The 26116-nt window shown below is 40.2% G+C and overlaps 1 protein-coding gene across 7 annotated transcripts in view; it reads right to left on the minus strand.

Annotated features, from left to right (window-relative positions):
- Positions 1–26116, minus strand: part of SORCS1 (sortilin related VPS10 domain containing receptor 1) — a 584051-nt gene that overhangs the window by 259568 nt on the left and 298367 nt on the right. For all 7 annotated transcript variants that reach the window (XM_082408268.1, XM_082408264.1, XM_082408269.1 and 4 more), the window contains exon 3: positions 23352–23451. In XM_082408268.1, the coding sequence (XP_082264394.1) occupies positions 23352–23451 (100 nt within the window). The remainder of the gene's footprint in view (positions 1–23351; positions 23452–26116) is intronic.

Here is a 26116-nt window from a genome sequence, read left to right on the forward strand (position 1 = left end):
CCCTGATTCCATTCTATTACAGGTACTTCTTCCTGTCTCATCCACGGTAGATAATACAGACTCGGTGTTTCCATTTGCTATGTGATTTCTCTCTAAGTCAGTTGCCTGGAGGATAGAAATGTATCATCTCTTTCAGAGGTTGGTCTCACGCTGCTAAATCCTTGCCCTGTCTGCACTCCTGCCCCTCTCTGACTCTACAAAATGGATATCTGACAATACCCATCTTCTGTCTAAAATTTCCAATGTAATCCTGTACCTTTCAGCATATTATTTAACTTCTTTAGCATGGTACACAAAACCTTTCATGACCTGATTCCTGGTTCGCATAACTCAGTTTCCCCATCCACACTCTAAGTGACTCTCAGGAACTGTCTGCGAGCCCGTGAATGTTCTTCGTCACCACTGTTTGTTCAGGCAGATGTATTTTCTTATCCCCTCCACTAAGAGTAAACTGATCCCTCTTTATTTTCCTAATCCCGCTTAGGTATCACTTCCCTTGGAATGCCTTTCCTAACCCTCTGCCTACCTTACATCTGGGTCAAGTTCTCTTTCCATGAGCTTTTATTTCAGGAACCCTGCCTTCATTGTGGCATAATTAGAAATTAAGTATTTACTGTATGATATAATATGCATTTTTTACTAGATTGCCAACTACAGAGAAGGTGTATCCTGCCCATCTTATTCCATACCCAGATTATTACCTCACATGTAGTAGACGGTCGATAAGTGATGGCTGAATCAATTAAAGGCATGGCCTTGTCTGCGACGCAGCCAGAAGCTTGGCATGGACCATAAAGCCCTGACAAACAAGTTGAGTGGCCTGAAAGCAATTTGAAAACTCGTGATAGGATGTGTCTCCCTTCTTCAGCTATATTGTACATTGCCCTTCCAAGCCCATCATTAACAACCCCATCCCAGAGTGGGAACCATGCCAAGTCGTCCAGCCCAGTGTCATCAGTGAAGGCATATGGTGGGACCCTGGGCCGTGTTCCTTCTTCAACAGAAGGCTCTTACTCAACCTAGGAATGTCATACTGATAGAAACTGGGCCCATTTCTGTGGGGCTCTGTCATCCTTTCTGGAGGTGAAAGGGAGGATGGAAGCAGGTGCAGAAGATGGTTCCTGGTTCTTTTTGTTTTTCACTCAGAAGGTTCCCATTTCTTCTCTGCTTCAGATACACTGGGTGACTCTACTCTGAAGAGCCTATACAGAACTTCAAATATAGCTATCACTCCAGCAAAGCTGCATCCTAGAAGTGTGAGAGAATCAAGCTAGAGTTTCACGGTGACGCGTTAGTGGTAAGCAAATACCACCACCTGCAAGTATTACAGGATGGGAATTGGAAGCCAGGCAGGGAAAATTAATAGCAGTTAGAAAGAATGAGCCTCTTTCTCAGAGAGATGCTACAGGTTAGTATGAAATGCACTAGTTCAGAGGTTCACAGAAGTCCTTCACTTTAATAATGCCTCAGCAAAATATAATTATTTAAATTTAAGTCTTTATAAAACTTTCATTTCTTTCCTGTTTCAGATTTGAAATTCCTTTTAAAGCAGCAAAATGAAAACCTTAAGAATGTGGCTTTGAGAAAGTATTTATCCAAGGACAAATTCTTCTATGTGATAAGCAGAAGCAAGAAAAGCAGGTTACCGACAATAAATTTTTTTTAATTAATTCAATCGATAAAGTAAAGAAGATAGATATCACTTATATACCACAACCACTGCAAAGAATAATAACATTTAAACTTCACATAATAAAGGAAATAACAAATATAGAATACTTTGTTTAAGGAAGGTAAAGATATAATTTTGAAATATTTTAAAGTAAAATAAAAGGAGGGAAGACACTATTGTCTTCTAAAGATAAGCTTCAGTTATCCAGAAAATTCACTTAAATAGAGCACTAAAATCTCCTAGCACGGTGCACCTACAAAACAACATTGAAATATGTGGATCTCTTAATGATCATATTATACTGCAGCAACCCCACAACACAGAAGTATACTCAGAATTAAAGCAGATATTCTGGGAAAAAATACCACTATTTCTAAAGACAGATAATCCATTATATGGGATATAAGTGCTCTAAGAAAAGGGTATTCATTTATATCTACTTTTGCAAACTAGTTCCTGGTTATTTCGTATTTCCAGAATGACCTTTCACTGATGCCCTAAGATTATGTGCAAACTATAAATATGAGAAATTGAACTGCAGAACCATTTGTATCAACCTTAGGATCCAATTGTCATAACCTTTTAAGCTTTCCTACACACTACAGATTTATCACTCCCAGGACTTCCAAAGGACCGGAAAAGGCATTTTATCTCAATATACAGCTTTTAAGTTCACTCACTGTAGTCACTTGCTAATGGACATCATAGCTGCAAATTAGATGAAAATGGTGTTTAGAGATAACAAATCAATTGGTTAGATTAAAGTATGTTATCCAACAAGTATCAGAAAGCCTGATAAGGATGCTAAGGAACTAACTGTGGAGATTTTAAAGGATTAATTTACTCCTTGAAGAGGTTATAGATCTTGGAATCTATTACCTTCAGGGCCTCCATGCAGAAAGCCAGCAGCTGCAAATTACTACTTAGTTTTACAAAGTAAAGGCCAGGTAAAGAGAGCAGATTGCAGTAGGCATCAAAGAAACTAGAGTATGTTAATTAGTAAAGACCCCATGGCATTTACATGAGATCTTAAGGTTACTATCCATTTAACTCATTAAAAAAAAAAAAAAATCCTATGACGCTAACTATTTTATTCCCACATGCCAGGAAGATTAGACAAGTTGCCCAAGGCCATCCAGCCTGTTGACTGGCTTGTCATTCAGAGTTCCCAAGAGTGAATCACGCCATCAGAGAACTGATTTATGTGCCCATGTGGCATTTGGGTATGGCATTTATTAGTTTTCATTTTATTTTATTAGTACAACATATATTTTGCATATCACAATAATCTACAGGAAATAGAGAAAACAGGGTTTGATGGAGCCACCTCTACACTTGGGTATTCAGAACAATAGTGAAACTACAAATTATACAGCAAGCCAAGTCCTGTGGGACAAGAACCCATATGATGGGAGAGGAAGCCTTTTAAATAAAGAAGGAAACTCCACCTTCCCTATTACCCATGACAAATGCATAATTGCTTGGCTCTTTTCAACATCCTGTCCCACTCACTTAGTATCATGCTATAAGTGGAACTGAGACACTGTATTTTAATTTTCACAGTCCTGAACAGAATATCAATAAAGGCATGGGAGAAAAGCACATATGTTTACCATCCTTCTCTTGGAAATTGAGCACAATGAGATTAACTCAGGGGAACCCAACAAGCTTTCCCTTTTTTTTCTCATCTTTAGATTACTTCTGTAGCTGCTTAGCTTGTACTGTAATGTAGGTCAATGACACTATCAGAGGTTTTTTGCTAACATGACCATCTGCTTTGGAAAAAGAAGGAACGAAAGAAAAAGGCAAGGGAGACAGGGATTCCATCAGTTAGGAGGATGCAGGGCTGGAGATATAAAAAAAAAACAACTTTCTCCTCCTAATGTTTGTGTCTGGATAGAGACCAAACCACATCATTGAATAAGGAGCTGGCCCTTTTGAAAATGTAAACTTCTGTTTAAATGGCACTTAAGGCATGATATAATAAACTGTTTCACTGACTAAGCACTGAGACTCCGGTTGCCATCTCTACCTCAAAAGCCCTAAGGTCCTATTGCCTACCCCTCCCCTTTGGGTTCAGATGTTGAGTTTGCAGATCTAAACAAGAATAGTGATTTCTCTTGACTGCTGATTTCTGGCTGTGGTTTTGCAGGCTTTTCACTGAGACGTAAAAGGAGGTCCTGACCATGCAAAGGCATAAAGCCTCCCTGGAAACTTTCTGCAAGGGTAGTGATATTAGCAGCAATTGCCCTGGCCAGATTCCATTCCAAGTAACTGGATTCCACCAGGCAGTTTGTGACAAAAGCCTTTTCCCATGACGTCTTCTTGGGTTCTTTTGCCAGTAAGATACAGGTTGCTGAGCTCCAACTACTTTTGGGTTAAAATAGAGTTTCTGGAGCTAAGTCATTTGCAGAATATGCACAGTGAACCAAGGCACCACAGCCTCCTTTGCCATCGAAAACGATTCCCCCCAATACCTTACAATGTCAAAGCATTCTTGAAGTCTTCCCATTTTCCAACATCCAGCTCAAAACTTTTCTCTTTCAAAGAGTCCTTAAAAAGCCTGTCCTGTAGGAATTAATCACCACTCTCTCAAGTTTCCTCATCATGGTGTTAATGCAGCTTTAGAATATGTAATTCAGCTCAATAAATAGGCATCCCTTTGTGTTTGTGATTTCCTGGTCCTTGCCACCATACAATGAGCTAACAGGACACATGTTATTATCCCTATTCACAGATGAAGAAATACTGGTACCTAAAACTGTGTGGCTTTAGGTGTACATCAGAGAAGAGTATATTTAAGGCAAAGTGATGAATGATGACTTTTGTTAACGAGGGTGGTAATTAAAATCAGAAGACTCTGCCGTCTTCATCCTAGTTAGGAATCTTTGTTTTCTTTCTGAAATTCCCTCTGCACTGTAGGTGGCACTTTCCTTGTATAATTTTGCAAAAACCAAGCCCCCCACCTCCCCAAAAGATGACTGAAAGGTGTAATCCTTCAGAAATCTGCTTCCTACTTCTTTTTTTCCCCCATACACATTCGTCTGTCCATATCTCAACTAATGCCTCTTCCATATAAAGCACACCCTCCTTCCCTATGGTCACATTTTTCCAAAAAGTTGTCTTGGAAATAACTATAAAAATATTGATCTTGTATATCTGAACCTGATGTTTCAAATCAAAATACTTTTTCATATATGATTACATTTTTCTCTTAATAATCCTAAGAGGCAGGAGAATGAATACTTTCTCCATTTTCCAGATGGAATAAAATGTTTGGGATTCTACTACTGGTTCTGAAATAAAACCACCTGCTATGCATCTCAGAACAAATGGCTCAAACCCCTCTGGGCTTCACTTTCTCCAAGACTGGTCCAGCTACTCATACTTGCCTAAAATAGGACCATCTGCCCCTTGTAGCAAAAGCTCCCTGCCCTGAAACAGCAGGTATAGATGATCTCCCATAGGGGGGAAAAAAAAATCTCCTACTTTGCAATTGTTCTTTGAGTTTGCCCACAAAGGGCACATCAGAGTCGAAATGTCCAATGGATTTTGAGTTCACAAAAGGCAAAAACCTGGTACCTTGAAAGAAAATTTGTGTCTAGCACATAGTACTCAAGGCTATTCACCATGTGCTTTGTGTGTGTTGTTTCCTTTTTTCTTTTTATTGAAGTATAGTTGATTTATAATATTATATTAGTTTCAGGTGCACAGTGTTCATTTCGTGTTCACCACACCCCCCACCTATGTTATCTTCCCCACTACATAGAGGAATACATCCTCAAGCACACACAGCAGTGCCACTGAGGCTGGGATTTGGGTGAAGTCTGGCTGCTTCTGGAGCCACGCTCTTAACCAACCACTCTTCAGCATTCACCTAAATGCAGGGAGGACAAACCTACAACATTCCCTGATGCTTTCAGCCCCTTTCCTGCTGCCACATACAGTAGTCACACTGCTTCTTCTTGTTTCCCTACAAAACTTTAGAGCTAAACCACAAGAGCAAAAGGAAATAAAAAGGATATTGAACTTGTCCAGAGAAAAGCTGAGAGGTTTTGAAGCAGTTGTCCGTTTTACTGCCAGTTGTAACAAAAACAAGATGTGGGACTCGAGCCAAATCATCAGACTCAGATTCCTTCTTTACATGTTTTTCTTCTAGCCGAGGCACACTTTCTCCCTTTCTTTCTTTTTTTTTTTTGGAGGGAGGGGCTATACAGTCAAAACTAAACAAACAAAAAAACCCCATAAAAACAAAAGAAAAAACGTCCCAGACTAAAAAGGCAAGTTCCTGGACATCAGAAATGAAGCCTGACTTTGGCCTTGGCACAGGGACAGAAGGTGCCAGGGATGGAAGAACTCACTCTTCTCTTGGCTGACAGGCTCTGCAGCCAGGGTGCCCTTTTGAGAATACAGCGGGATCGGATCTGCACTGGTCTCCCAGGAAGGCTCTCTCCTCTTGCCAGGATCCCCCGGCCAACCCTATTCAGTTCCACTTGTCACTGCAGGAATTTGAAAGACATGACAGCCAAACCACAGAATGGAGATGAGTGACAGCCATGCTTTGGCGATGCTGGGACAGAAGAAGGCTGAGAGCTATTGAGTACAAAGGAAGGGGCTAGAAAAGGAGCAGCTGGTGGTATCCGACCCATTTATTCTTCCACTCACTTTATAGCGTTCATAAACTCTCCTTCACTGTGAACAAAATCTCCAGAATCTGATCGGTAGATCTGAGTACCTGGCCCTGGATGAAAGTGAAAGAACCGTCTCTGTGCATTCATGTCTGTCTCTTTCCAAACAGGAGTCATTTTCTCCTCTTGTTTTTTTTTTTAAATTTCACTTATCTAGAGTTTGTGGGTGGGGAAGGGGAGGTCTCATAGACATGAAATAAAAAGTACCAATGTCCACTACCATCCTTCTTTCTTTTGAAAGGTGGCGAAGGTTCAAGTTCAGTGATAGACGAAAGCTCACACATACATGCTTCCTTAAAATTACCCTTTCCTGGGTCCAACCTCAAAGCAATGAGAACTCCTCTCTTCGGTCATCTTGCAGACCCTGACACGTTAGAATTTATTTCCAAATCTGTTTTTCAAAAAACACCTGCATTTTGTTTCATGCTCCTCTCTCATGGGATCTTTGAATAGCAATTTGTATCTAATAAGCCTGTGTGGGCTGCCTGCGTTTCATGCCAAGACAGAGCTACTTGCTGTGCAAAGGAATGAAACTAGAACCCTGGAATAACAGAGTAGAACTCTCAAAAAATAATATTTCAAGAAGCCCCCTCCCTGAGTTTATCAAATATCTTTGAAAACACTGTGAAAGCAGCCTCCCACACCTCTGCAAAGTTACGTGGCTAGGAAGCAGCTCTCGGAATTATTTGTTCTAGCCCCTCCTTCATTCCCAGGTGGAAGAGTAGAGGGCACCCTGCAGCCTGAACCTCATGCTTTCCTAATCCACTCCTTAAAGACTGGGCTTCACCACTTCCTTAAATCTCAAAGATGCCCTGAATGTGCCTGCGTGTTCTGGACCTTTATCCCATCCAGTGGTCAAATGCATAACACAGCTGTCTTTCTGCGAGGGGAATAATGAACACAGTTTTAATGTCAAAGGTACAAACGGAGAGAAGCAGTCTAATTTCACATCAAATTTTCCACTGTCCAGTAGAGGGCAGCTGGCTCCAAACACATAACATATTTTATACTCGTGTCACCAACACCAAGAGTTTCACCTACTTATTTTTATAAAGAAAAATGAAACCAAGAGATTCCTGGAAAAATGATACCTTACTATTAGGACAGTTCATCTCTGTTCAGTAAAGTGCGGCCCTAGGTCCATATGCAACAGAGTTATCGGGGGATGGGGAGGTGGTACCAGCTTGTTAAAATGCAGATTCTCAGAGCTTCTGACCCAGATTTTCTGAGAAACAGGCCCTCAGAATCTACATTTTTACAGACTCTCTAGATGATTCTTACATATGCCAAGGTTTAGGAGCTTCAGTACTAATTTGGTCACTTCATTCCACGAATCTCTGAAAGGCAGGTAGACATATCCTTAAGTATTTTCATATATAGTGAGAAATCCAAAGATATCAGAACATTCAAGGTACAGCACTCTTCTATAAATGGCTAAAAAAACAGAGTCACTCTTACTGCTTGCTTCATTGAGCAGAAGTGAGTATCTCACGTGCACCATTAGAAGAAATAACTGTGGCCGTAGGGAGATTATACTCTTTAGTTAATATGTAGGGAAGGTGAATGTTAACCAAGAAGCTTAGGAAAATTTCCATGTTGCCGAGTCCTCGTGCATGTACCAGCTACACTATCGGGACAACCCACTCTCTGAGCCTTAGTTTTCTCAACATTAAAATGTCATTTATGGTACTTACCCTGATTTCAGAGTTTTGTTTTGTTTCCTTTCTGCATCAACTATCATTATGCATGGGAATGTCCTTAGTACATTTCACATATGTATATCTTACAGCTTACAGTTTATTACAATCACTGACTTGAGAAGCATGAACCATTGTTGTTCTACTACTTCTTTGAAAAGTGTGAGTCTGGGTTACTTCAGACACCACTTAAGAGGCTTAAGGGAGGTTTCTCATTCTAATTTAGGTCTAATTTAAACAATGTCCTTTCTAATACTTCCTTTTATATCTCTCTCATAGTTTTAATTATTTCCTTTATACATTTGATGTAGAAAAAAAAAAGAAAGAAAAAATTGGGGAGGGGTGCAAGAAGTTTATTCATGAGGGCCCATGTGTCCAGTCTTAGAACTGTAAATAATATTTTTCCACTGATGCTACAGAGGAAATTGCTTGGAAGAAAAGGATCTCTTTTCTAAGAAATTGAGAGGAAGCAGTGGCTCATGCGGAAAAAGTGGGTGCCTAGAGATTCAGTGATGGTACAGTATCTCAAAGATTAAAGGCAATGATGGAGTCACAAGGTCTAATAAGAGCTCATGAATAAAGCTGTGCAAGGGGAAGAACACACCCATGACAGCGTGTGCGTGCAGTGACAGGAGGACGATTTCTCAGTGGTGATTTCTCCAAGGAGCATTGCTCAGGACAATCTACATCTAAGCAGGTCCTGTACGAAACATTGGACGATTATCTTGTTCTTCCTGTCACTAGTCACAGGTGTGATGGTGGGCTAGGTGTAGTTCTTTTTTTCTTTTTTTTTTATACATTTATTTATTTATTTTTAGCTGCATTGGGTCTTCGCTGCTGCGTGTGAGCTCTCTCTAGTTGCAGCGAGTGCGGGCTACTCTTCCTTGTGGTGCTCAGGCTCAGTAGTTGTGGCACACGGGCGTAGTTGCTCCGCGGCATGTGGGATCTTCCCGGACCAGGGCTTGAACCCGCGTCCCCTGCATTGGCAGGCGGATTCTTAACCACTGTGCCATCAGGGAAGCCCCAGGGATAGGTGTATTTCTGATCTGCATTCCCTTTAGTGGAAAATAACAACTCAGAGTATTCACATACATACTGTGAGTAAATACAGATGGCCTACTGGGTCCCCAGGGAAGCTCAGAGCCCGGGTGAGGGATAGTGTCCGTTACAGGAATGTCATGACAAAGGTGGAAAGTACTATGAGGGTCACTGCCCATCCTCCTGCCACAGCAAATCTATCCTAATTATTGTTGGCAGCTCTAATCTTAGAAATATTAAGGAATAAAAATATTCCTGAACTTCCTTTTACTTATTTATTTACCCATTCATTAATTTATTCTTTTTTTTTTTTTTAGCAAGTATTGACTGAGTTCTTCCTGGGATCCAGTACTGGAACCTGGGGTTAAAATGAGGTTTCCTTGGGACTCTCTATATGGAATCTTTTTCAGATTTTTAAAGACACCAGGCTTATCCTGTAAAGCTGTCAAGGCTGTTATCAAGAAACGATAAGCGGGAGGCTGGATGATTTTATACAAGCTGACTTAAAATGTGACACGTGGTTTGCCTTTACATTTCCTCTGTGCTTTACTTTTTATCTGAGATTATATAATTCATATTTAAAACATGAAATTTATTAAAGGTCTATAGAGGAATCAGCACTTAGCCTCAAGAACACTAGCAAAAAGTAACCCTCCCAGACAAGAAAACTGGAGCAATGTTTGAAAAACGGTAAACTAAGAGAGAAGAAACATAGACCCGAAATGCAAAGACTGGCTTCTAGTTAAAGACCACTAGCCACTAACTAGGTCTCAGGTATGAAATACCACAAACTCTCCTACCCACCTTACAGAGTTTTTGTAAGGATGAGATGATTACACACATACACACACACATACACATTTATGTAAACATTTTGAAAATATATTCTGTTTTAAATATATAAGGTGGTCTCGTTACTCCCTCTTTCATATAAATGAGCTTTGGGAGGGAAGGAAGGAAAGAAAGATGGAAGGAAAGAAGGGAAGAAAGGAAGGAGGGAGAGAAGGGGTGGGAAGAAGAAGAAACAAACTAAGCAGTTGTGGCCAGGTAATATCCAGTTTCAACACTGCTCTCTCCCACTTATTTATTTCAGAGTTCTTTGTAATTCCCCTGAGTTGGGTTTGTGTGGGAGGAACATAATGAACCATGGGCGAATCTTTGTATTTGTAATCAATGGAGCCAAATGGTTTGGGTTGGATAATCTTCTGGGCTTTATCATATAAGCTTAACCAGCTCCCATTGGTTGCTGGGAAATGGGACGCTGACATGGACCTCCAGGTAGCCGGATGACTCCCACTCACCGCGCTACACTCTCAGGCTCTACCAAGACCTGTGGGGTGGGAAGAACAAAGTGTTGTGGCTCCTGGGAAATTTTAAGCCTTCATACAAGTATAATCTTCATGAGTCTATAAAATTTCAACTACTGTAAAGATGGGAAAATGGGGGAGGCTAATAAAACTGCAGGAACCGTTTTCTCTGCAGATCAAAGAATTAATTGCATTATCTCAGTCTGGTTGTTCTCACTAATGGTGCAGGGAGAAGGTGGGAGGAAGAGGCTATTTCTACAAGAAGAGGATGGTGCTTTCTGTCCAACTTCAACCTGCTTAGATCTGGAATTTTAAACTAAGCAGGGAAAGGCAAATTTCAAGCTCCATTCACTTTTAGCAAATGGGGACTTCTTGTCTCAATATGAGTATAGAGAGACTTGTTCCTGGGCCACTGTGTTTACGGGCGGCCATTTCTACCAAAATAACTGGGTTGGTAGAATTTGGCTTCAAACCTCATTAAAATGTCAGCAGCATCGTACCTCTGTCACAATAGACAATGGGGGAAATAGAAGTCAAGAGTGAAAAGAATCTAAAAAAGAGTGGATATATGTATATGTATAACTGATTCACTTTGCTGTACACCTGAAACTAACACAACATTGTAAATCAACTGTACTTCAATAAAATTTATTTTAAAAACGTCACGTTAGATACAAAGATAAAAAAAAAAAAGAGTGGAAAGAATTACAAAGGAGATGTTACACCTCTGAATACATCATCAGTTTATTTCCCCAAATAAGAACGTTTTAAGGCTACTGGTCTGCCAGAGTTGCCAGTCTTCTTATGAGGAACATCTGTGATCTCAGACAAACTGCTACTGGCCCTGAATGCCCTGATCTCACACTCCATTAAAGAAAGGAATTTAATATTACCTAAAATGCTACCATCCCAGCAGTGTGCTAGTAACACTGAATCTGACATGCAGAGGCCTCCGTGCCTGACTTCTGCGCTCTGGGGCTTCAGTCTCTCTGTCAGCCTGCCATGGAGCAGGCCAGCTATACCTAGGGCAGAACGGCCCCGCAGTTAGCGACAAATCACCGTCCTGAAGTAACTGGCAGCTCTGCTGATATGTGAATCTGGGATAAACCTACAGGCAATGCCCCAATTTTTGCCTAATTATTTATTTATTTAGGGTCTTCATTTGTGTTGACACAAAAGGTGATTGAATCGAAAACTTGTTAACTCTTGTGGTCTGCCTCTTTTTCTTCCAGAGAAAACATGCGTTTCCATTCGCAGGTCACTCTCTTATGGAAGAAAAATAATACCCCGACTGAGAAGAATGCATCCCGCCGATTATACCAGGCACTGAGCCAGAATTACAGCAAGCACGGCAGGGGTAAGAAGCAATAGATTTTAATTGGTGCCTAGGGGTAAAGGTCAGTTCTCTTGGAACAATGGGCATCTATGGTGGTAATTGACTGAGTCCTCTGTGGGAGTTTGTAAATGTCAGTAATGCACTTCCAAATAAAAGCACAAAGGGTTTGGGCCCACAAAACAAAAACAGCTTTAGCCAGTGGAGAAAATATGTAAATCTGTTGGTTAAATAATACATTCATAAAGCATAAGAGGTGGGCACACACAAACATACCACATAACTTAAATTCAAAAGGAATCGGACTGCTTCCAATATCAGACAAGTGCCTTCCTGAGATCCAACGTCTTTTTTCCTAGCAGAAGTTCCACTCTTTTCCTGGATCCCTCTGGAATTCAAACACTATAATTATTGGAGTCAAACTGGATGCGTGGTTTGGCTCCTAAAGCTACTGTCATCCTAGTGAAATTTTACTGAAGGAGAAAGTGTCAGCGTTTATTAAGTCGTAGCTGTTCTTTCAAGAGAATTTGGGCCCCTTTTAAAAAATAGTGGGGCAAAGATGAACGACTAGTCATTGAAACATCAGAAGTGCCCACGGATCCCCCAAATCAGGAGGACCTGACAGAGCCCCCTTGACTGCTTGGACTGCTTCTCTTATGGCCATGTTTCACTCCATTGTTCTCACTTCCCCATCATCCTCAATATTCAATAATACTGCCCTGATCTGGGTGCTCTCCTAAGTGTTCAATAAGTGGGACCATATTTTCTAACTCAACTATTAGGTTAAACAGTGTGTCAAAGGAGCATTGTAAAGAGCACTTCTAAGATGCAAAGGAGTAGGACAAATAATATATATTATCAGATTATTGGGATTTCAGGAAATGAAAGGTACAGTATCTGTACCAATGTTAATCCCATGCTCACCTCTACTTGTGTCCTCCTCCTTCAATCTCCCTGTCTTTGCACACAGGGCCCCCTGTTACATGAATGTTTGTATCTCTACTGCCTAGCACTCAATAAATGTCGGTTCAACTAAATTATATATATATTTTTTGTGAATGTCATGACCCTGTGTCGTACTGGTCTGCTTCATTTATCAATCTAAGCCTTCTAATGCCGTTTTCCTGACTATCCCAGACTACAGTCCTCTCCAAACTCTTAGAGCCTTTGTCATCTGTCCCATGAAATCCATCATCTTCTGTGTTGCACTATTCTTTAATTGCATCCTCACAGAGGGGATGTAAACTCCATAAGGGCAATGCAAGGTTCACACTTTTTTTTTTTTTTTTTTAATATTCACCAATATGCTTGCAAAGAACTGGGTACAAGCCAGGGTGTTCAATAAAATATGTGTCAATTGATTTCTTAAAATTGCACCTCCAAATCTCATCAATAGTTCTGTCTGACCAATAGTTGCTTAAGATAAATGCTGAATATATCTGATTTATAATAAGGTAAAATTTAGTTTTATTAATTCAATTTTAATAATGTCATCATTGCCTATTTATTCATTTTATAAAGACAGGAAAAATTTATAATAATTGAAAAAATTTATGTTACTATGTTAGAATTATAATTCAGTTGGGTCACGGGGACTTTTATTTTGGTTTGATTAGTCAGTATAGTCAGGTATAAATGGAAATTAGCATGTTAACATAGCCACAAATAGTCAAAATAGGCACGGCTTATTTATTTAATATTTGCAAATCAATCAATGCTGCGTATGCACTGTGATCTGTGAACACAGGTTTCTCACAACACATACACTGAAAGACACTTTTCATCTTCTTTTTCACTTCTCCTTCGACAAATATCTGCTTCTCCATGAAGCCTTCCTTGAGTCCCCCAAAATAGAGTTATATGTACATAGCTATTATGATACATGACTTCTATACTGTAGTTGACTGTTTATACGTTCATCTCCTCTGCCAGACTGTATGATCCTTAAGAGCAAAGACAGTGTCTTCTATTTCTATTCTGCTTCCTAGTTCTTAAAAAAGATCTGGCACAACATAGGCATTTAACAATTTCAGTTGAGTTGACAAATGATAGCATAAGGCATGGCCGTATAATTTGAAACAGATAAAAATTATAACGATGAGACTAACATTTATCGAATACTTGCTGTGTGTCAGGCACTGTTCCTCTTTGCTTGTTGTAACTCTTTTCATAACTTCTTGATATGGACACAATCGTTATATTCTATTTTAGAGATGAGGAAACTATATCGCAGAGAGGTTAATAACAAACCAACAAATAAAGCCTTGTCTAAGCGTACACACCTAGTATGTGGCTTAGCTGGAATTTAAAGCCAGGCAGGGCTTCCCTGGTGGCGCAGTGGTTGAGAATCTGCCTGCCAATGCAGGGGACACGGGTTCGAGCCCTGGTCAGGGAAGATCCCACATGCCGCGGAGCAACTGGGCCTGTGAGCCACAACTACTGAGCCTGCGCGTCTGGAGCCTGTGCTCCACAACAAGAGAGGCGGCGATAGTGAGGCCCGCGCACCGCGATGAAGAGTGACCCCCACTCGCCGCAACTAGAGAAAGCCCTTGCACAGAAACGAAGACCCAACACAGCCAAAAATAAATTAATTAATTTAAAAAAAAAAAAGTCTTTAGAAAAAAAAAAAAAAGCCAGGCAGACTGGCTCCAGGGTCCATCAGATTAACCATTACACGACTAATGACCCCACCAGGCAAAAATTCACAACGACCACCTTCAAATGACAAAGTGTAGCTCCACCATGACTGCAAATAGAGGCTGAGTTGGTGCATTTGACAAGTGCAGAAACTATCGGACGTCCACGTGAACAGAAGAGGCCATTCCATAGTGGGATGGGGAGCAGCCAAGGGAGACAGCATTAAAAGGACAAAAGTTCATTAAGCACAGGCAGCGGCAGTGATATTTGAACCTGCCACCAGGGAGCCTGGATCTAGGCCTGCCACTCCTCCACACTTGACTCATAATTGTGTTTTCCTTCCTGGCAAAACCAATTTCCGCCACAGCCATCGACATCGTTTACCCCCTTTGAAAGCACTCAGGAAGAACAGAGAGATAAAGGTAAATTGTACTCCATCTGAAAGCCTTAATAAGTTCCTAGTGAGTTAGCCAGCCCTCCTCTCTCTCAGAGATCTCAAGAGATCCTTAATCTACCGCTGAAAATATTTATGATTTTATTGTTTCTTTTCCTTCAACTTTATGCCTTCACTGTGCTTTGTACTAGCTTTCTCTCATCACCATTTTGTTACTTCAAATGCTTTGTACTAATCTCTGCCATCATCCCTCTTAGCTTAACATCTGTGTCTTTCCTCCTATACCTTTTCTTCTCTTATCTGTGAGAGACTGTGTACTCAGGCTGTTTTATTTTTCCCCATTCTGTATTTTTTGGATTCATCCGCACAGTCCTTTTTTCCACTACAGGTATGCTCATTTCCTGGTTGGCAGATGCTGTCAATCATGGAGATACTTGTATTCTAGTCCCCAAACAAGCACACACCGCCCCAAGCAGGCAAAGAAGAAGAAACTGCTCTGTCCCAGGCATCAAATTGTATATCCCATACTACAGGCCTTTTTACCTATGAAGATCTTAGCCCATCTTGTACCTACAAGCTATGGTATTTTGTCCTGCAAAATTTATTTTAAGCAGTTGACTTGGAGGGTTATGGAATGAGAAACATGTTATCAGTTGGGAACCCAGTACAATGGGAGGCAGATGCCTAGAGGAACAGAGGGAAAAACCATCAAAAGATTTGGTCAAGGGGAAGGTCAGGTCAGAAAAAGGAATGTTTAAATGGAAACAATGTAGCACCTGAGGCTGAGCTATTCTCTTAATTTCTATTCAGAATACCTCAGCTATTCTCCTGAGGTATTCTCTTAATTTCTCCAGGGAAGAAAAAAGTGGTTTTATTAAAGATTCATCGACATCAACTCTGTTTTTCCTGACAGCACCAAGAGAAAGCTTGGGGCAGATCTGATATATTGGAGTGAAACGTTCCCACCCTAGTAAATATGGCACATTTCCTGTAGCAGCGGGCATTCATCTCCATCCATCATGAGAGAGGCACAGCTATTCACTAGAAACAAATGTTCTAGATACAGTGTGTCAAACAACAAATGATGGAAACCTCTGAGAAACCACAGGAAGTGTGCTGGAAGCAAACAGACCAGAATGTTGAAAAGACCTCTGACCACTTTCCACAGCAGAGCATAACTTGGAACCAACCTGAAATAATGCATCTGACCTTCATAAAAGGGTAATGGATGGGCATTTAACATTAGGCCAGCCAGACTTCAGAGAACAAATTCTAATAAGGACAGATGATGAGACAAAAATAAATGAATAAGGAGGGAGATAACTAAATATAAAAGATCTCCCCAAAGAAGGTTAAGCAGATAGTCTATTAGGCATATTTGAAGAATGATCAGCCTCTGATACCGGTTTCCTTTCATTTTTGAGAACTTCTGTCCACCTGGCCACAGAGGCAACCTACCTTCGGAGACCCACTCAGTGGTGTAAGAAACATGCAGTTTCCAGATCAATCTTACTTCATAATATTTCTAGACTAATTCAGGCTACCTCTACCCTGATTAATTACATTTGTTAAAAAGGAGTAACACCAAAAGACAGATTTCTATTTTCCCCCTTTGGGAAAGAAATACCACCTGAAGTCAACTAGAAGGCATTATCTAAACTTAGAAAAGGTTGATCTGTGGATATATTTATCATATCACCATTCTACCTATTTAAAATCTAGCTAGCTACCTGTATGTTTTTTTAACATAAATGTGGCTAATAAAACTCTGAATTATAACATCAACATCATATAAACTTGATCCTTATACAGATATAACTTAGTTGTTTCTTTTTAGTTCAGCAATTCATGATTAATATTTAATGTATCAGTTGCTTATTATATGTGATAGATACATCTTAAAAATGAGGAATAACAAATATGTGATGTTAATTATGCAAGCAGCTTCTTTCTAACAACAATAAAATGATACTTAGTGCTACTTAAAGCTGCATGAAATACAACAGTGAATTACTAGTTAACCTGATAAGTTCTGAGAAACCAGGCACATTCTGAACCTGCCTTTTTCTTTTTTTAACATTAGTGTTAGAGAGGCACAGATAAAAGTCAATAAAAATCAACTGTGTACCTACTCTGTAACATACTGTGCTAGAATTGAAAAGACGGTGGTTTGATTAGCTTTTTTAATCTATGAATGTTGTCATAGGTGCTTTGATTTATATAAAATAGTACAAAGTATATGGCTGTTTCAAGTGTAGTTCCAGGTACAGAGGGAGAACGGCTTAGATCAGTGTTTTCAGTTTTGTTTTTTTACAACTGTGTTCTGTGGAGCCCAGGAGTACCAGAGGGCTCCCTGGGGCCAACTTGGGGTGATGAGGGAGTTTGTTAGTGGGCACTGCTCCTGGCACTCTGCCCCTGTTTCAAACAGAGCACTTTGCACTTATTATTCTGTAGCTTGTTTGAAACTCAGGGGCTTGGATGTCTGTTGGAGCATCATCCAGAGGGGAAAAAAAAAAATGTAGATGTGGCATGCTTTCTTGGATTTGATCTGATTTTTGAACACTCAAGAAAAGAACGGAACAATGCGTGATGCACTAAAACAGTATAAACACTCAGCTGTACCCAGGAAGGATCAAAGGAGATTATCTCTCCCTTTAGCCACCGCTGTCCAGGTTAAGTGCAGGCGAGTAAGCATTTGTTGCCAAAAAAAGTCACTTCTACTGAAGTTTGGAAAATGCCACTTCCACTCTGTCCCTGAGTTCATGCATTGCACTTCTTTATGAATGAAACATACATTATTTTTTAAAAGATTAGAGGCAAAGGCATGATCTTGTGTACAAAGGGAAAGATAAAAGAGTTAGGGTAGAATGAGCAAGTGTTGCCTGTCCGCCAAGGGAAATGTCATGCACCCCCTTTGATGTATTATACAATACACTCGTTCCCCTCGGCCTCGCCGGATAATGTCGAGTGAGTGCTAGGCAGAACCCTGGCATTTTAAATATTAATCATGCTCTTCTTGGCTAGAAAAGATAAAATTATACAGTATCGCTTAGAAATTACTAAAACCTACAGGGATATTTTTCTTTTTTAACTGTCCTTGTTTAGTCACTTGAAATAATTAATTTTATAATTAGAGAAAATAAATGAGTCACAGCTGGTTTCACACTGTATTTTTCTTTTCAAGTTCCAGCCTAGGAGTCCAAAACCCAACCTAAGTTCAATTCAAATCCTCAGCCATGTGTTGGACAGGACTGAACCCCAAGACCCTGTGCTCCGCATGTTAGAGACAACAAAGTGGATCAAGGCACTTTATCCCATCCAGGACCCTGCGTTCTAAAGGGGCAAGTATACAGGGTCAAAAACAACTATAATCAGAAGAGAGAAGTGCAGGAAAACAGAAGCAGATGCCTGGGAGGTCAGGGGGAGTGAGAAAATCTCATTAGTGGAATTGATTCGATTTTATGGAATAGGTGGACCGGTGCCGGTCCGCGGCCTGTTAGGAACCAGGCCGCACGGCAGGAGGTGAGCGGCGGTCGCGCAAGCGAAGCTTTATCTGCCGCTCCCCATCGCTCGCATTACCGCCTGGACCATCTCCCCCAACCCCCCACCGGGCCGTGGAAAAATTGTCTTCCAAGAAACCGGTCCCTGGTACCAAAAAGGTTGGGGACCAGTGCTTTAAAGGTCTAATGATCTTTGCTCTTTTATTCACCAGTTGCATGCAGCCTCAGGCAAGACACTAAACTCTCGGGACTCAGTTTCCATATCTGTTAAATGCAAAGCAGAATCTTAAAACTTCCAACATCTTTTAGGCTCTGATTCAACGATTCCAACATTTTTCCTAAGGGAAGCTGGAGGACACTATCAACCACACCTCTTTCCTGTCCCCAAAGGTCACGTATATGATATAGACCACCCAAGCAAATGACAAGAGGAATTAAGCATGCCCAGGATATAAAGAGAAGAGGCAAGAAGTCAATAATCACACATTTATTTAGAAAGTGCCGCATACAGTACGGTAATTAAAACCTAAACATCTGGAGAAAATGCAAACAGTGTCTAATGTTGGCATGTACCAAGAGACCGGCAAGAATGGTCAATGTGTTCTGAGGAACCAGGGTCCTATTTATAGGATACAAGTCTTGAAAGGCTCTCTCAGCAGGGAAGATATTAATTAAGTGGTGATAACACAGAAAGGAGAAGGAACTTGGATATGCAGGGGGCACAGGAAATATAAAGAACAAATAGTCTCTAGGTTTTTTCTTTGCTGGGAACACACTGTACAGACAGTACAAGGATATAACAGCTAAATGAATTGGCTGTTCTGAGTTTAAAAAAACAAAACACTTTTTTTCTTCTTCTCTCCCCCAGTGAATTCCACTTAGGATTCTGTATTCTTTAATCCTTAAAGATGTTATACAATACCACGTGAAAGGAGCATAGCTAAGGTTGGTTGGGGGTGATAGGAAAGGTACTGCAGAGAGACGCACATTGAGTATAAAGAAGTTTTCTTTTTTAGGCAGAAAACAAGTCAACTCAGTGAGAATTTAAGAGTAAGACTGAAATTTCAGCATTGATTTTTTTTTTCTTTGATACATTTGTATTAGCTCTCCCCATCACCATCTACGACCCAGATGTCCATTTCTGCTGCAGGTTAAATCATCTTTTCTCATAGAATATTATATGTAGGAAGCCAATAAACTACTGCTGAAGCCAGCAAGCTTCGGGATTTATCATGAACTGGGGGAGTACTTTCCCTCGGAGGCATGGTGACGAATAGGTAGACTGCCTCTCCTCTGGCACTAGGACCCACTCATCCTTGTACTTTTTTTTGAGCCTACCTCATATATCAGAGGCCAGGTGCTGAGTTCCTCTGAAAGAGAGGATGCTTGAGCTAGGATAATACCTGGGAGCCAGATTTCTATGTCTCTTAGTCAAGATTTCCTAGACTGACCTATGATGAGATTACAGTTTGTAGTGTAACAGACACATCCAGGGAAAGCTGCAGTAATTTACAGCAGGCTTGCAAAGAAATAGCCAATGAATGATCATCAATTTAAACTGCAAATAAGGGCCTGTTTCGTTCTGGATGCTGATCCCAGTAATGCCCCTAACAAGCTGCCTGCAAAGCCAGGGCCTGATGCCTGCTGTTGGAGACATATTGATTGAAGAACTGTGCTTGTCCTCATAAGCAGCTAAAAATAGCCAGAAGAATGCAAAGGCAAAACAGTTTTCTGGGAATGTAAGACGGTTACTCCGATGTCAGTTTTATTCCAGTTGCTCTCACTGATGCGAAGAGGAGAGAGAAGTATCTGGTACAAAAGGTGTTAACTTGTTAGACAGCACCCCAGAGACCTAAAAGAATTAATACACCCCTTTAAAGGAGCCTGCCTTTTCACTGGAGGACGCAGAAGTCCTAGGAGAATTAGAGCAAACCTGAATGCCTTTGTCCTGCATAATTAATACAGCCTGATAGTTCTTTTCTTCTTCTTCTTCTTCTTCTTTTTTTTTTTTTATAACATAAACTCTCATTGATTGGGGGAAATATATTCACGCTTTAAAATGTTGGGCAGGTACTATCCCTTTGGTTCAAGTATGTCCCTTTGCGGGGGAAAGTCCATATTTCATGGTGATACATTCACCTCATAAGTAGAAAAACTGAACACAAATATACTACTATGTCAACTTTATTGATTTTTGCACCATTGTAAAGACCTTCATCGTCCTCCAATATTTCTTAAATCTATCAGTATCTCAGAAAGTCACCCTGAAGGCCTCATTTATCTGTAGAGGAAAAGATCCCTTCTCCTAGGTTCACCCATAAACATTGTGATTTAAACAGCTCAGGCCTGCCTCTGCTTCTGGAAGTTAACCTGCAGAGAGAAAGCTGTTCTCAGAGTCACGGGCAACGGCTACTTCTTCTCTGGAAAAAGGATCAGCCAAGTCTTAATTTTAGCTAAATGCCTATGGCCAAATGTCTTTTTTTGAAAGCCCTGCAGGTAACTATAGATTAAGTATGCAGCCTGACTGATATTGATGTATTGACATGAATAGATTCAATGGCAGGCCTCCATTCTGTATTATGTCTAAGCTTTCCTTCTAGTCTTAGGAGCTACATCTGGACTTGAGATCTCACTCTTCAAGCCCTGCTCCTGCTAACAATGTTGTAGTCTTCAGGTTACTACCACATACTCTGCTGCTACAGAAAAGCCTATGCCTACATTCAATATTTGACATCCTATTTTTAAAAATCATATTCCTTTCTAATGGCATTAATAAAACAGAGACTGTCACTAGATGAGAACAATTCTAAGGTCTCTTCCAGCTGTAAATTCCTTTGTTTTTGCCTGTATCACTTTACAAACAGGAAAATGTAAATGACTCACCCAAAGTAACCTGCTGGGTGGAAGCAGAGTCAGAGACTTCTCAACTACAGAAAGTCATAGTGCATTTACTATTAGAATACAGGATCTTTGAGGGTAGAAAGCTGGCTTACTTCTTTTGGTATCCTATAGTGCCTACAGATTGTTGATTGCTAAATGAAATTTACTAAAAATGTGAACTAGAGGAAAAATCAATAGGGATTACAAGAATCGATTCAAAGCCAACAAACATAACTAAATCTCATTATAAAAAATAAAGGATATAAGTTCAGCTCCTCAATTTAGGACTGTATACAGCAGATCAAAATTGTTTAAATGTAATTGTTGACGATGGACCGGTCATCGGCCAGGAAGGGGAAGATAGGGGTGTTCAAGGTAAATCTCTAAATTTGTGAGGTTGACATTATTGAACTGTGCTGTCCAATACTGTGGCCATCAGCCACATGTGGCCATTTACATTCAAATTAATTAAAACGAAATGAAATGTAAAATCTGGTTCCTCAGTCACACTAGCCATACTTCAAATAATAGTCCCAAGTGGTTAGTGTCTATAGTACTGGATAGCTTAGAGGTACATTTCTATCACTGCAGAAAGTTCTACTGAACACAGCTACTTATAGAGGATAATCACTACTATCACTTCCAATAATTATATGAAGAAGGAGGAGAAGGAAGATGAGAAAAGGAGAATAAAGTGAAGAGAAAACATGATTAAGCCTTAACTGTTCTGTGCTAAACACCTGACATGCCTTAGTTCATATAATTCTTACAACTTTCCCCATGAGGTAGGTACTATAATTATCCCCATTTTCAATTTGATGACATTGTGCTTGGAGAGATTAAGTAAATCACCATAGTTATATACTTGTTAATTGGCTTAGCTGGGTTTTTACTCAAGCCATCTGACTCCAGAGTCTATGCACAATGGGAAATTATGCTGCTCCAAAATAAAAACTTGAAATGTTTAGAGCCAGAAGAAACATTACGCCCTACCTAGGTGGTTCTTCATCCCAGATACATACCAGAAGCACCTGGGGAGCTTGCGCGAGATACAGTTCCCTGAGGCCTAACCCAGAGCAACAGGAGTGGGGCTGAGGCTTGCGTATTTGGGGACGCTTAATGCTCTGAATGTACAGCCAGAGTTGAGGATGACTGTTTAGAGATGTACTAATCTACCTTCCACAGGCCAGATGACAAAATGCAGCACCTACCTACCCAAAGTCACTAACAGAACCCACTGACAGATCTGAAATGAGAACCTAGGTATCAGGGTGGCCATCATAACAGAATATGGCTTAGGACACATGAATGAAAAACCTTCTTCTGTTTCCTGATGGATACTCATATCTATTCATATAACTCACATAATACTTAGAAATTACATGTCAGAATTCAGAATTGGAGAGTGAAAATTTTTAAAACCAAACAATGAATGTAACACCACTCTCCTCTTGAGACAAATAGGTCCTTCTCATTTAAAAGCAAACATTTTCTTCCTAAGAAAATAACATCTTTCTCTGAAGAGTAAATAAACCCTCTTCATAAGAGTAGTATAATACAGTGGAAATGGTATGACTGCCAAGTAAGAAACCTGAATCTTGTCCCAACTGTGCCCATAACTCTGTGATGGGGGCAAGTCATTTCCTTTCTTTGAACCTTAGTTTTCTCATCTGTAAAATTAGCATGTGGTTTATGATGATCACCAAGGTTCCTTCCCAGCACTGCCTCCATCCTGACATTTGTGTGCAGGCTGAATAAACTTTCGAAATGAAACTTCCAACCTGCTGTAGGACAATGCATTTACTTCAACTCTAGCCAATCTATTTATTCCATGTCAAGGGAAACAGGGCGACATCACATGAAAATCCCATCTTTTCTTCTGTTTTGTCAAGGCTCATTCTGATTCTTGTCACTGATTGGTCAGAGCTCTTAACAAGAGTCTGAACATCCACTCAACAAGACATTCCCTGTAGCTGTCTTTTGGAAATGGTAATGATATACCTACCCCATCTCCCTCCTACATTCACAGCTGCTGATCTGAAAATTATGATGTGTCAGACATTCTACCACCTTAACATCCATCAACTCATCTTTATATCTCTTAAAGCTTAACTGTATTGGATTTTTAGGTGGTTTACAGAGGTGAGCCAGCCAAGACAGAAGTCATATCATGAATAAATAGCATTCTGAATATATAATTCTTACCTTACGCTTGTTGGTAGGACACACGTAGAGATAGCTTAAAATTGTTTTCAACCCAACTTTATCATTCAGCTTCTCATAGGTTGTCCCATAATCGGTTGACCTATAATTCAAAAGGAGCATTAATGAGTCCAGAAGTATATACGTCATTTGTCTGCTTGTCAGTATAATGCATGTTTTACATAGTAGAATGGCTCTCCAGAGGTTTCTAAATGATTCATGTAGTACATAATGATGCTTAATTATGTACACAGTAGCATCATGTGAGTGGTTAACATTTGCATTTAAATTGAATTGGTAAAAATTAAAACTCCATCTCTCACTGCTCCTTAAGGTACGTGCATTGCATAAAGAATGTGTTTAACTTTCAAAGATTGAGAATGAGGGTGTCCCTTGAATTAACCAAAGAAATAAAGACCTTCTACTCAGATTTGACATTTCCAAACGTCTGCTCTATCTTTGGCAAGTGGAAAAGCAGGTTCTCCTGATTTATCTACAAGCTGTGTTTTCTCTCATTAGTCACAGAATATATGGTGGGTCAGTGCCTCCAAAGGTCATTCAGTCTTTTGCTATTATTTAAGAATAAGAAAATGTCTTGATAATAAGTGAAATTTCACAATTCTATTTGGTGGCCTTTTCCAGTGTTAAGCCACCTGGAGTTGGGAGAATATTACTTCTTGGTACTGACTCTATCTTTTTTGGAGATTCTCTCATCTCTTCTTGATGCTGGTCAGTAACTTATTAATTCAGACTGAATAAATAGGCCTTAATCACCTCTTCTATGTAAGTCTATTACATATTTCAAAATTGTACATCTTATTAGATCATCATTGCAACCATGTACAGTAGGAAATATTATCTGTATTTGAAGAAAGTGGTTCAGAGAACTTAAGTGACCTATTCAAAGCCAGTTAGAATTTGACTCTAGGTATCCTGGCCCTAAGCCCTGTGTTGTTTACATTATACCATAGCTTTGTTTGTTTTTTGTTGGTTTTTTTTAATTTAAAGGAAACATATAAAATCTCTTGTCAGCCTTCTTTATACATATAGGAGATTACCAATGAAAATGAAATTCATTCATTCATTTACATTTGTAGAGCCTCTAAAATGGACCAGGCCCTGTGCTATGTAGCAGGATACAACACAAGCCCCTACTCTCAAGAATCTAACAGCTTTTTATTTTATTTAGTTATTTATTTTTGGCTGCGTTGGGTCTTTGTTGCTGCACGTGGGCTTTCTCTAGTTGCAGCGAGTGGGGGCTACTCTTTCTTGTGGTGCACGGGCTTCTCATTGTGGTGGCTTCTCCTGTTGCAGAGCATGCGCTCTAGGTGTACGGGCTTCAGTAGTTGTGGCACGTGGGCTCAGTAGTTGTGGCTAACGGGCTCTAGAGCGCAGGCTCAGCAGTTGTGGTGCACGGGCTTAGCTGCTCTGTGGCATGTGGGATCTTCCCAGACCAGGGCTCAAACCCGTGTCCCTTGCATTGGCAAGCGGATTCTTAACCATTGTGCCACCAGGGAGGTCCCAAGAATCTAACAGCTTTGAGAGGCAGGAAAAAAGTTGCAATGTGTTATGTGTAATGAAAGAGATAAAAATTAACAAGACTCAGAAAATAAAGTTGGTTTAATTAGAAAACCACAAAAATGTAATTACTTTAATTTATTTCTGATATTGATAGAAGTTACATATTCCCATAGACCATAAAGACTAAATAGAAGAATTTTCTGTTAACAAACTCAACACCATATATTAAGAGCCTACTCTGGACCAGGCACTGGAGACAGAAAGCTATAAAATATAAGTTCCTGGAATTAAGAAATTAAGAATTATTGTGGCTGGGGATCCAGGGATCTCTTTACCCTAAAAATTTATATATACATATATATAATACATAAATATTATAAATGACATATTATTATAATATATAATATTATATATATAAATTATAAGTAAATAAATATAAATAGTCAATACTTTATAAAATTTAGATTATACTCCAAATCACTGAAGATTGGAGTGGTATGAAAAGTTTCTTGGGGGCTTCCCTGGTGGCGCAGTGCTTGAGAATCCGCCTGCCAATGCAGGGGACACGGGTTCGAGCCCAGGTCTGGGAAGATCCCACATGCCGCAGAGCAGCTAGGCCCCCGTGAGCCACGACTACTGAGCCTGCGCGTCTGGAGCCTGTGCTCCGCAACAAGAGAGGCCGCGACAGTGAGAGGCCGGCGCACTGCGATGAAGAGTGGCCCCCGCTCGCTGCAACTAGAGAAAGCCCTCGCACAGAAACGAAAACCCAACACAGCCAAAAATAAATGAATAAATTAATTAATTAAAAAAAAAAAAAAAAGAAAAGTTTCTTGGAAGGACTATGGACCTTGAAAATGGAAAATCGGTAGGGCTTTAGAAAAGGGATGTAGAGTTGACCCTTGAACAACAAGGGAGTTAGGGGCACCAACTGACTCTTCCTGTAGTCAAAAATCAGCCTATAACTTACAGTCAGCCCTGTATATATATGTGGTTTCTCCACATCTGTGGTTCTGCATCCAAGGATTCAAACAACCACAGGTTGTATAGTACTATAGTATTTACTACTGAAAAAAATCCATGTATTAGTGGATGCACACAGTTCAAACCTGTGTTGTTCAAGGGTCAGCTGTAGTCAAAGCATCAAAAACTAGAAGTACCGGGCTTCCCTGGTGGCGCAGTGGTTGAGAGTCCGCCGCCAGTGCAGGGGACACGGGTTCGAGCCCGGGTCTGGGAGGATCCCACATGCC

The sequence above is a fragment of the Balaenoptera borealis genome (genome assembly GCF_965194805.1).
Source record: "Balaenoptera borealis genome assembly, chromosome: 10".
NCBI classification, from domain to species: domain Eukaryota; kingdom Metazoa; phylum Chordata; class Mammalia; order Artiodactyla; family Balaenopteridae; genus Balaenoptera; species Balaenoptera borealis.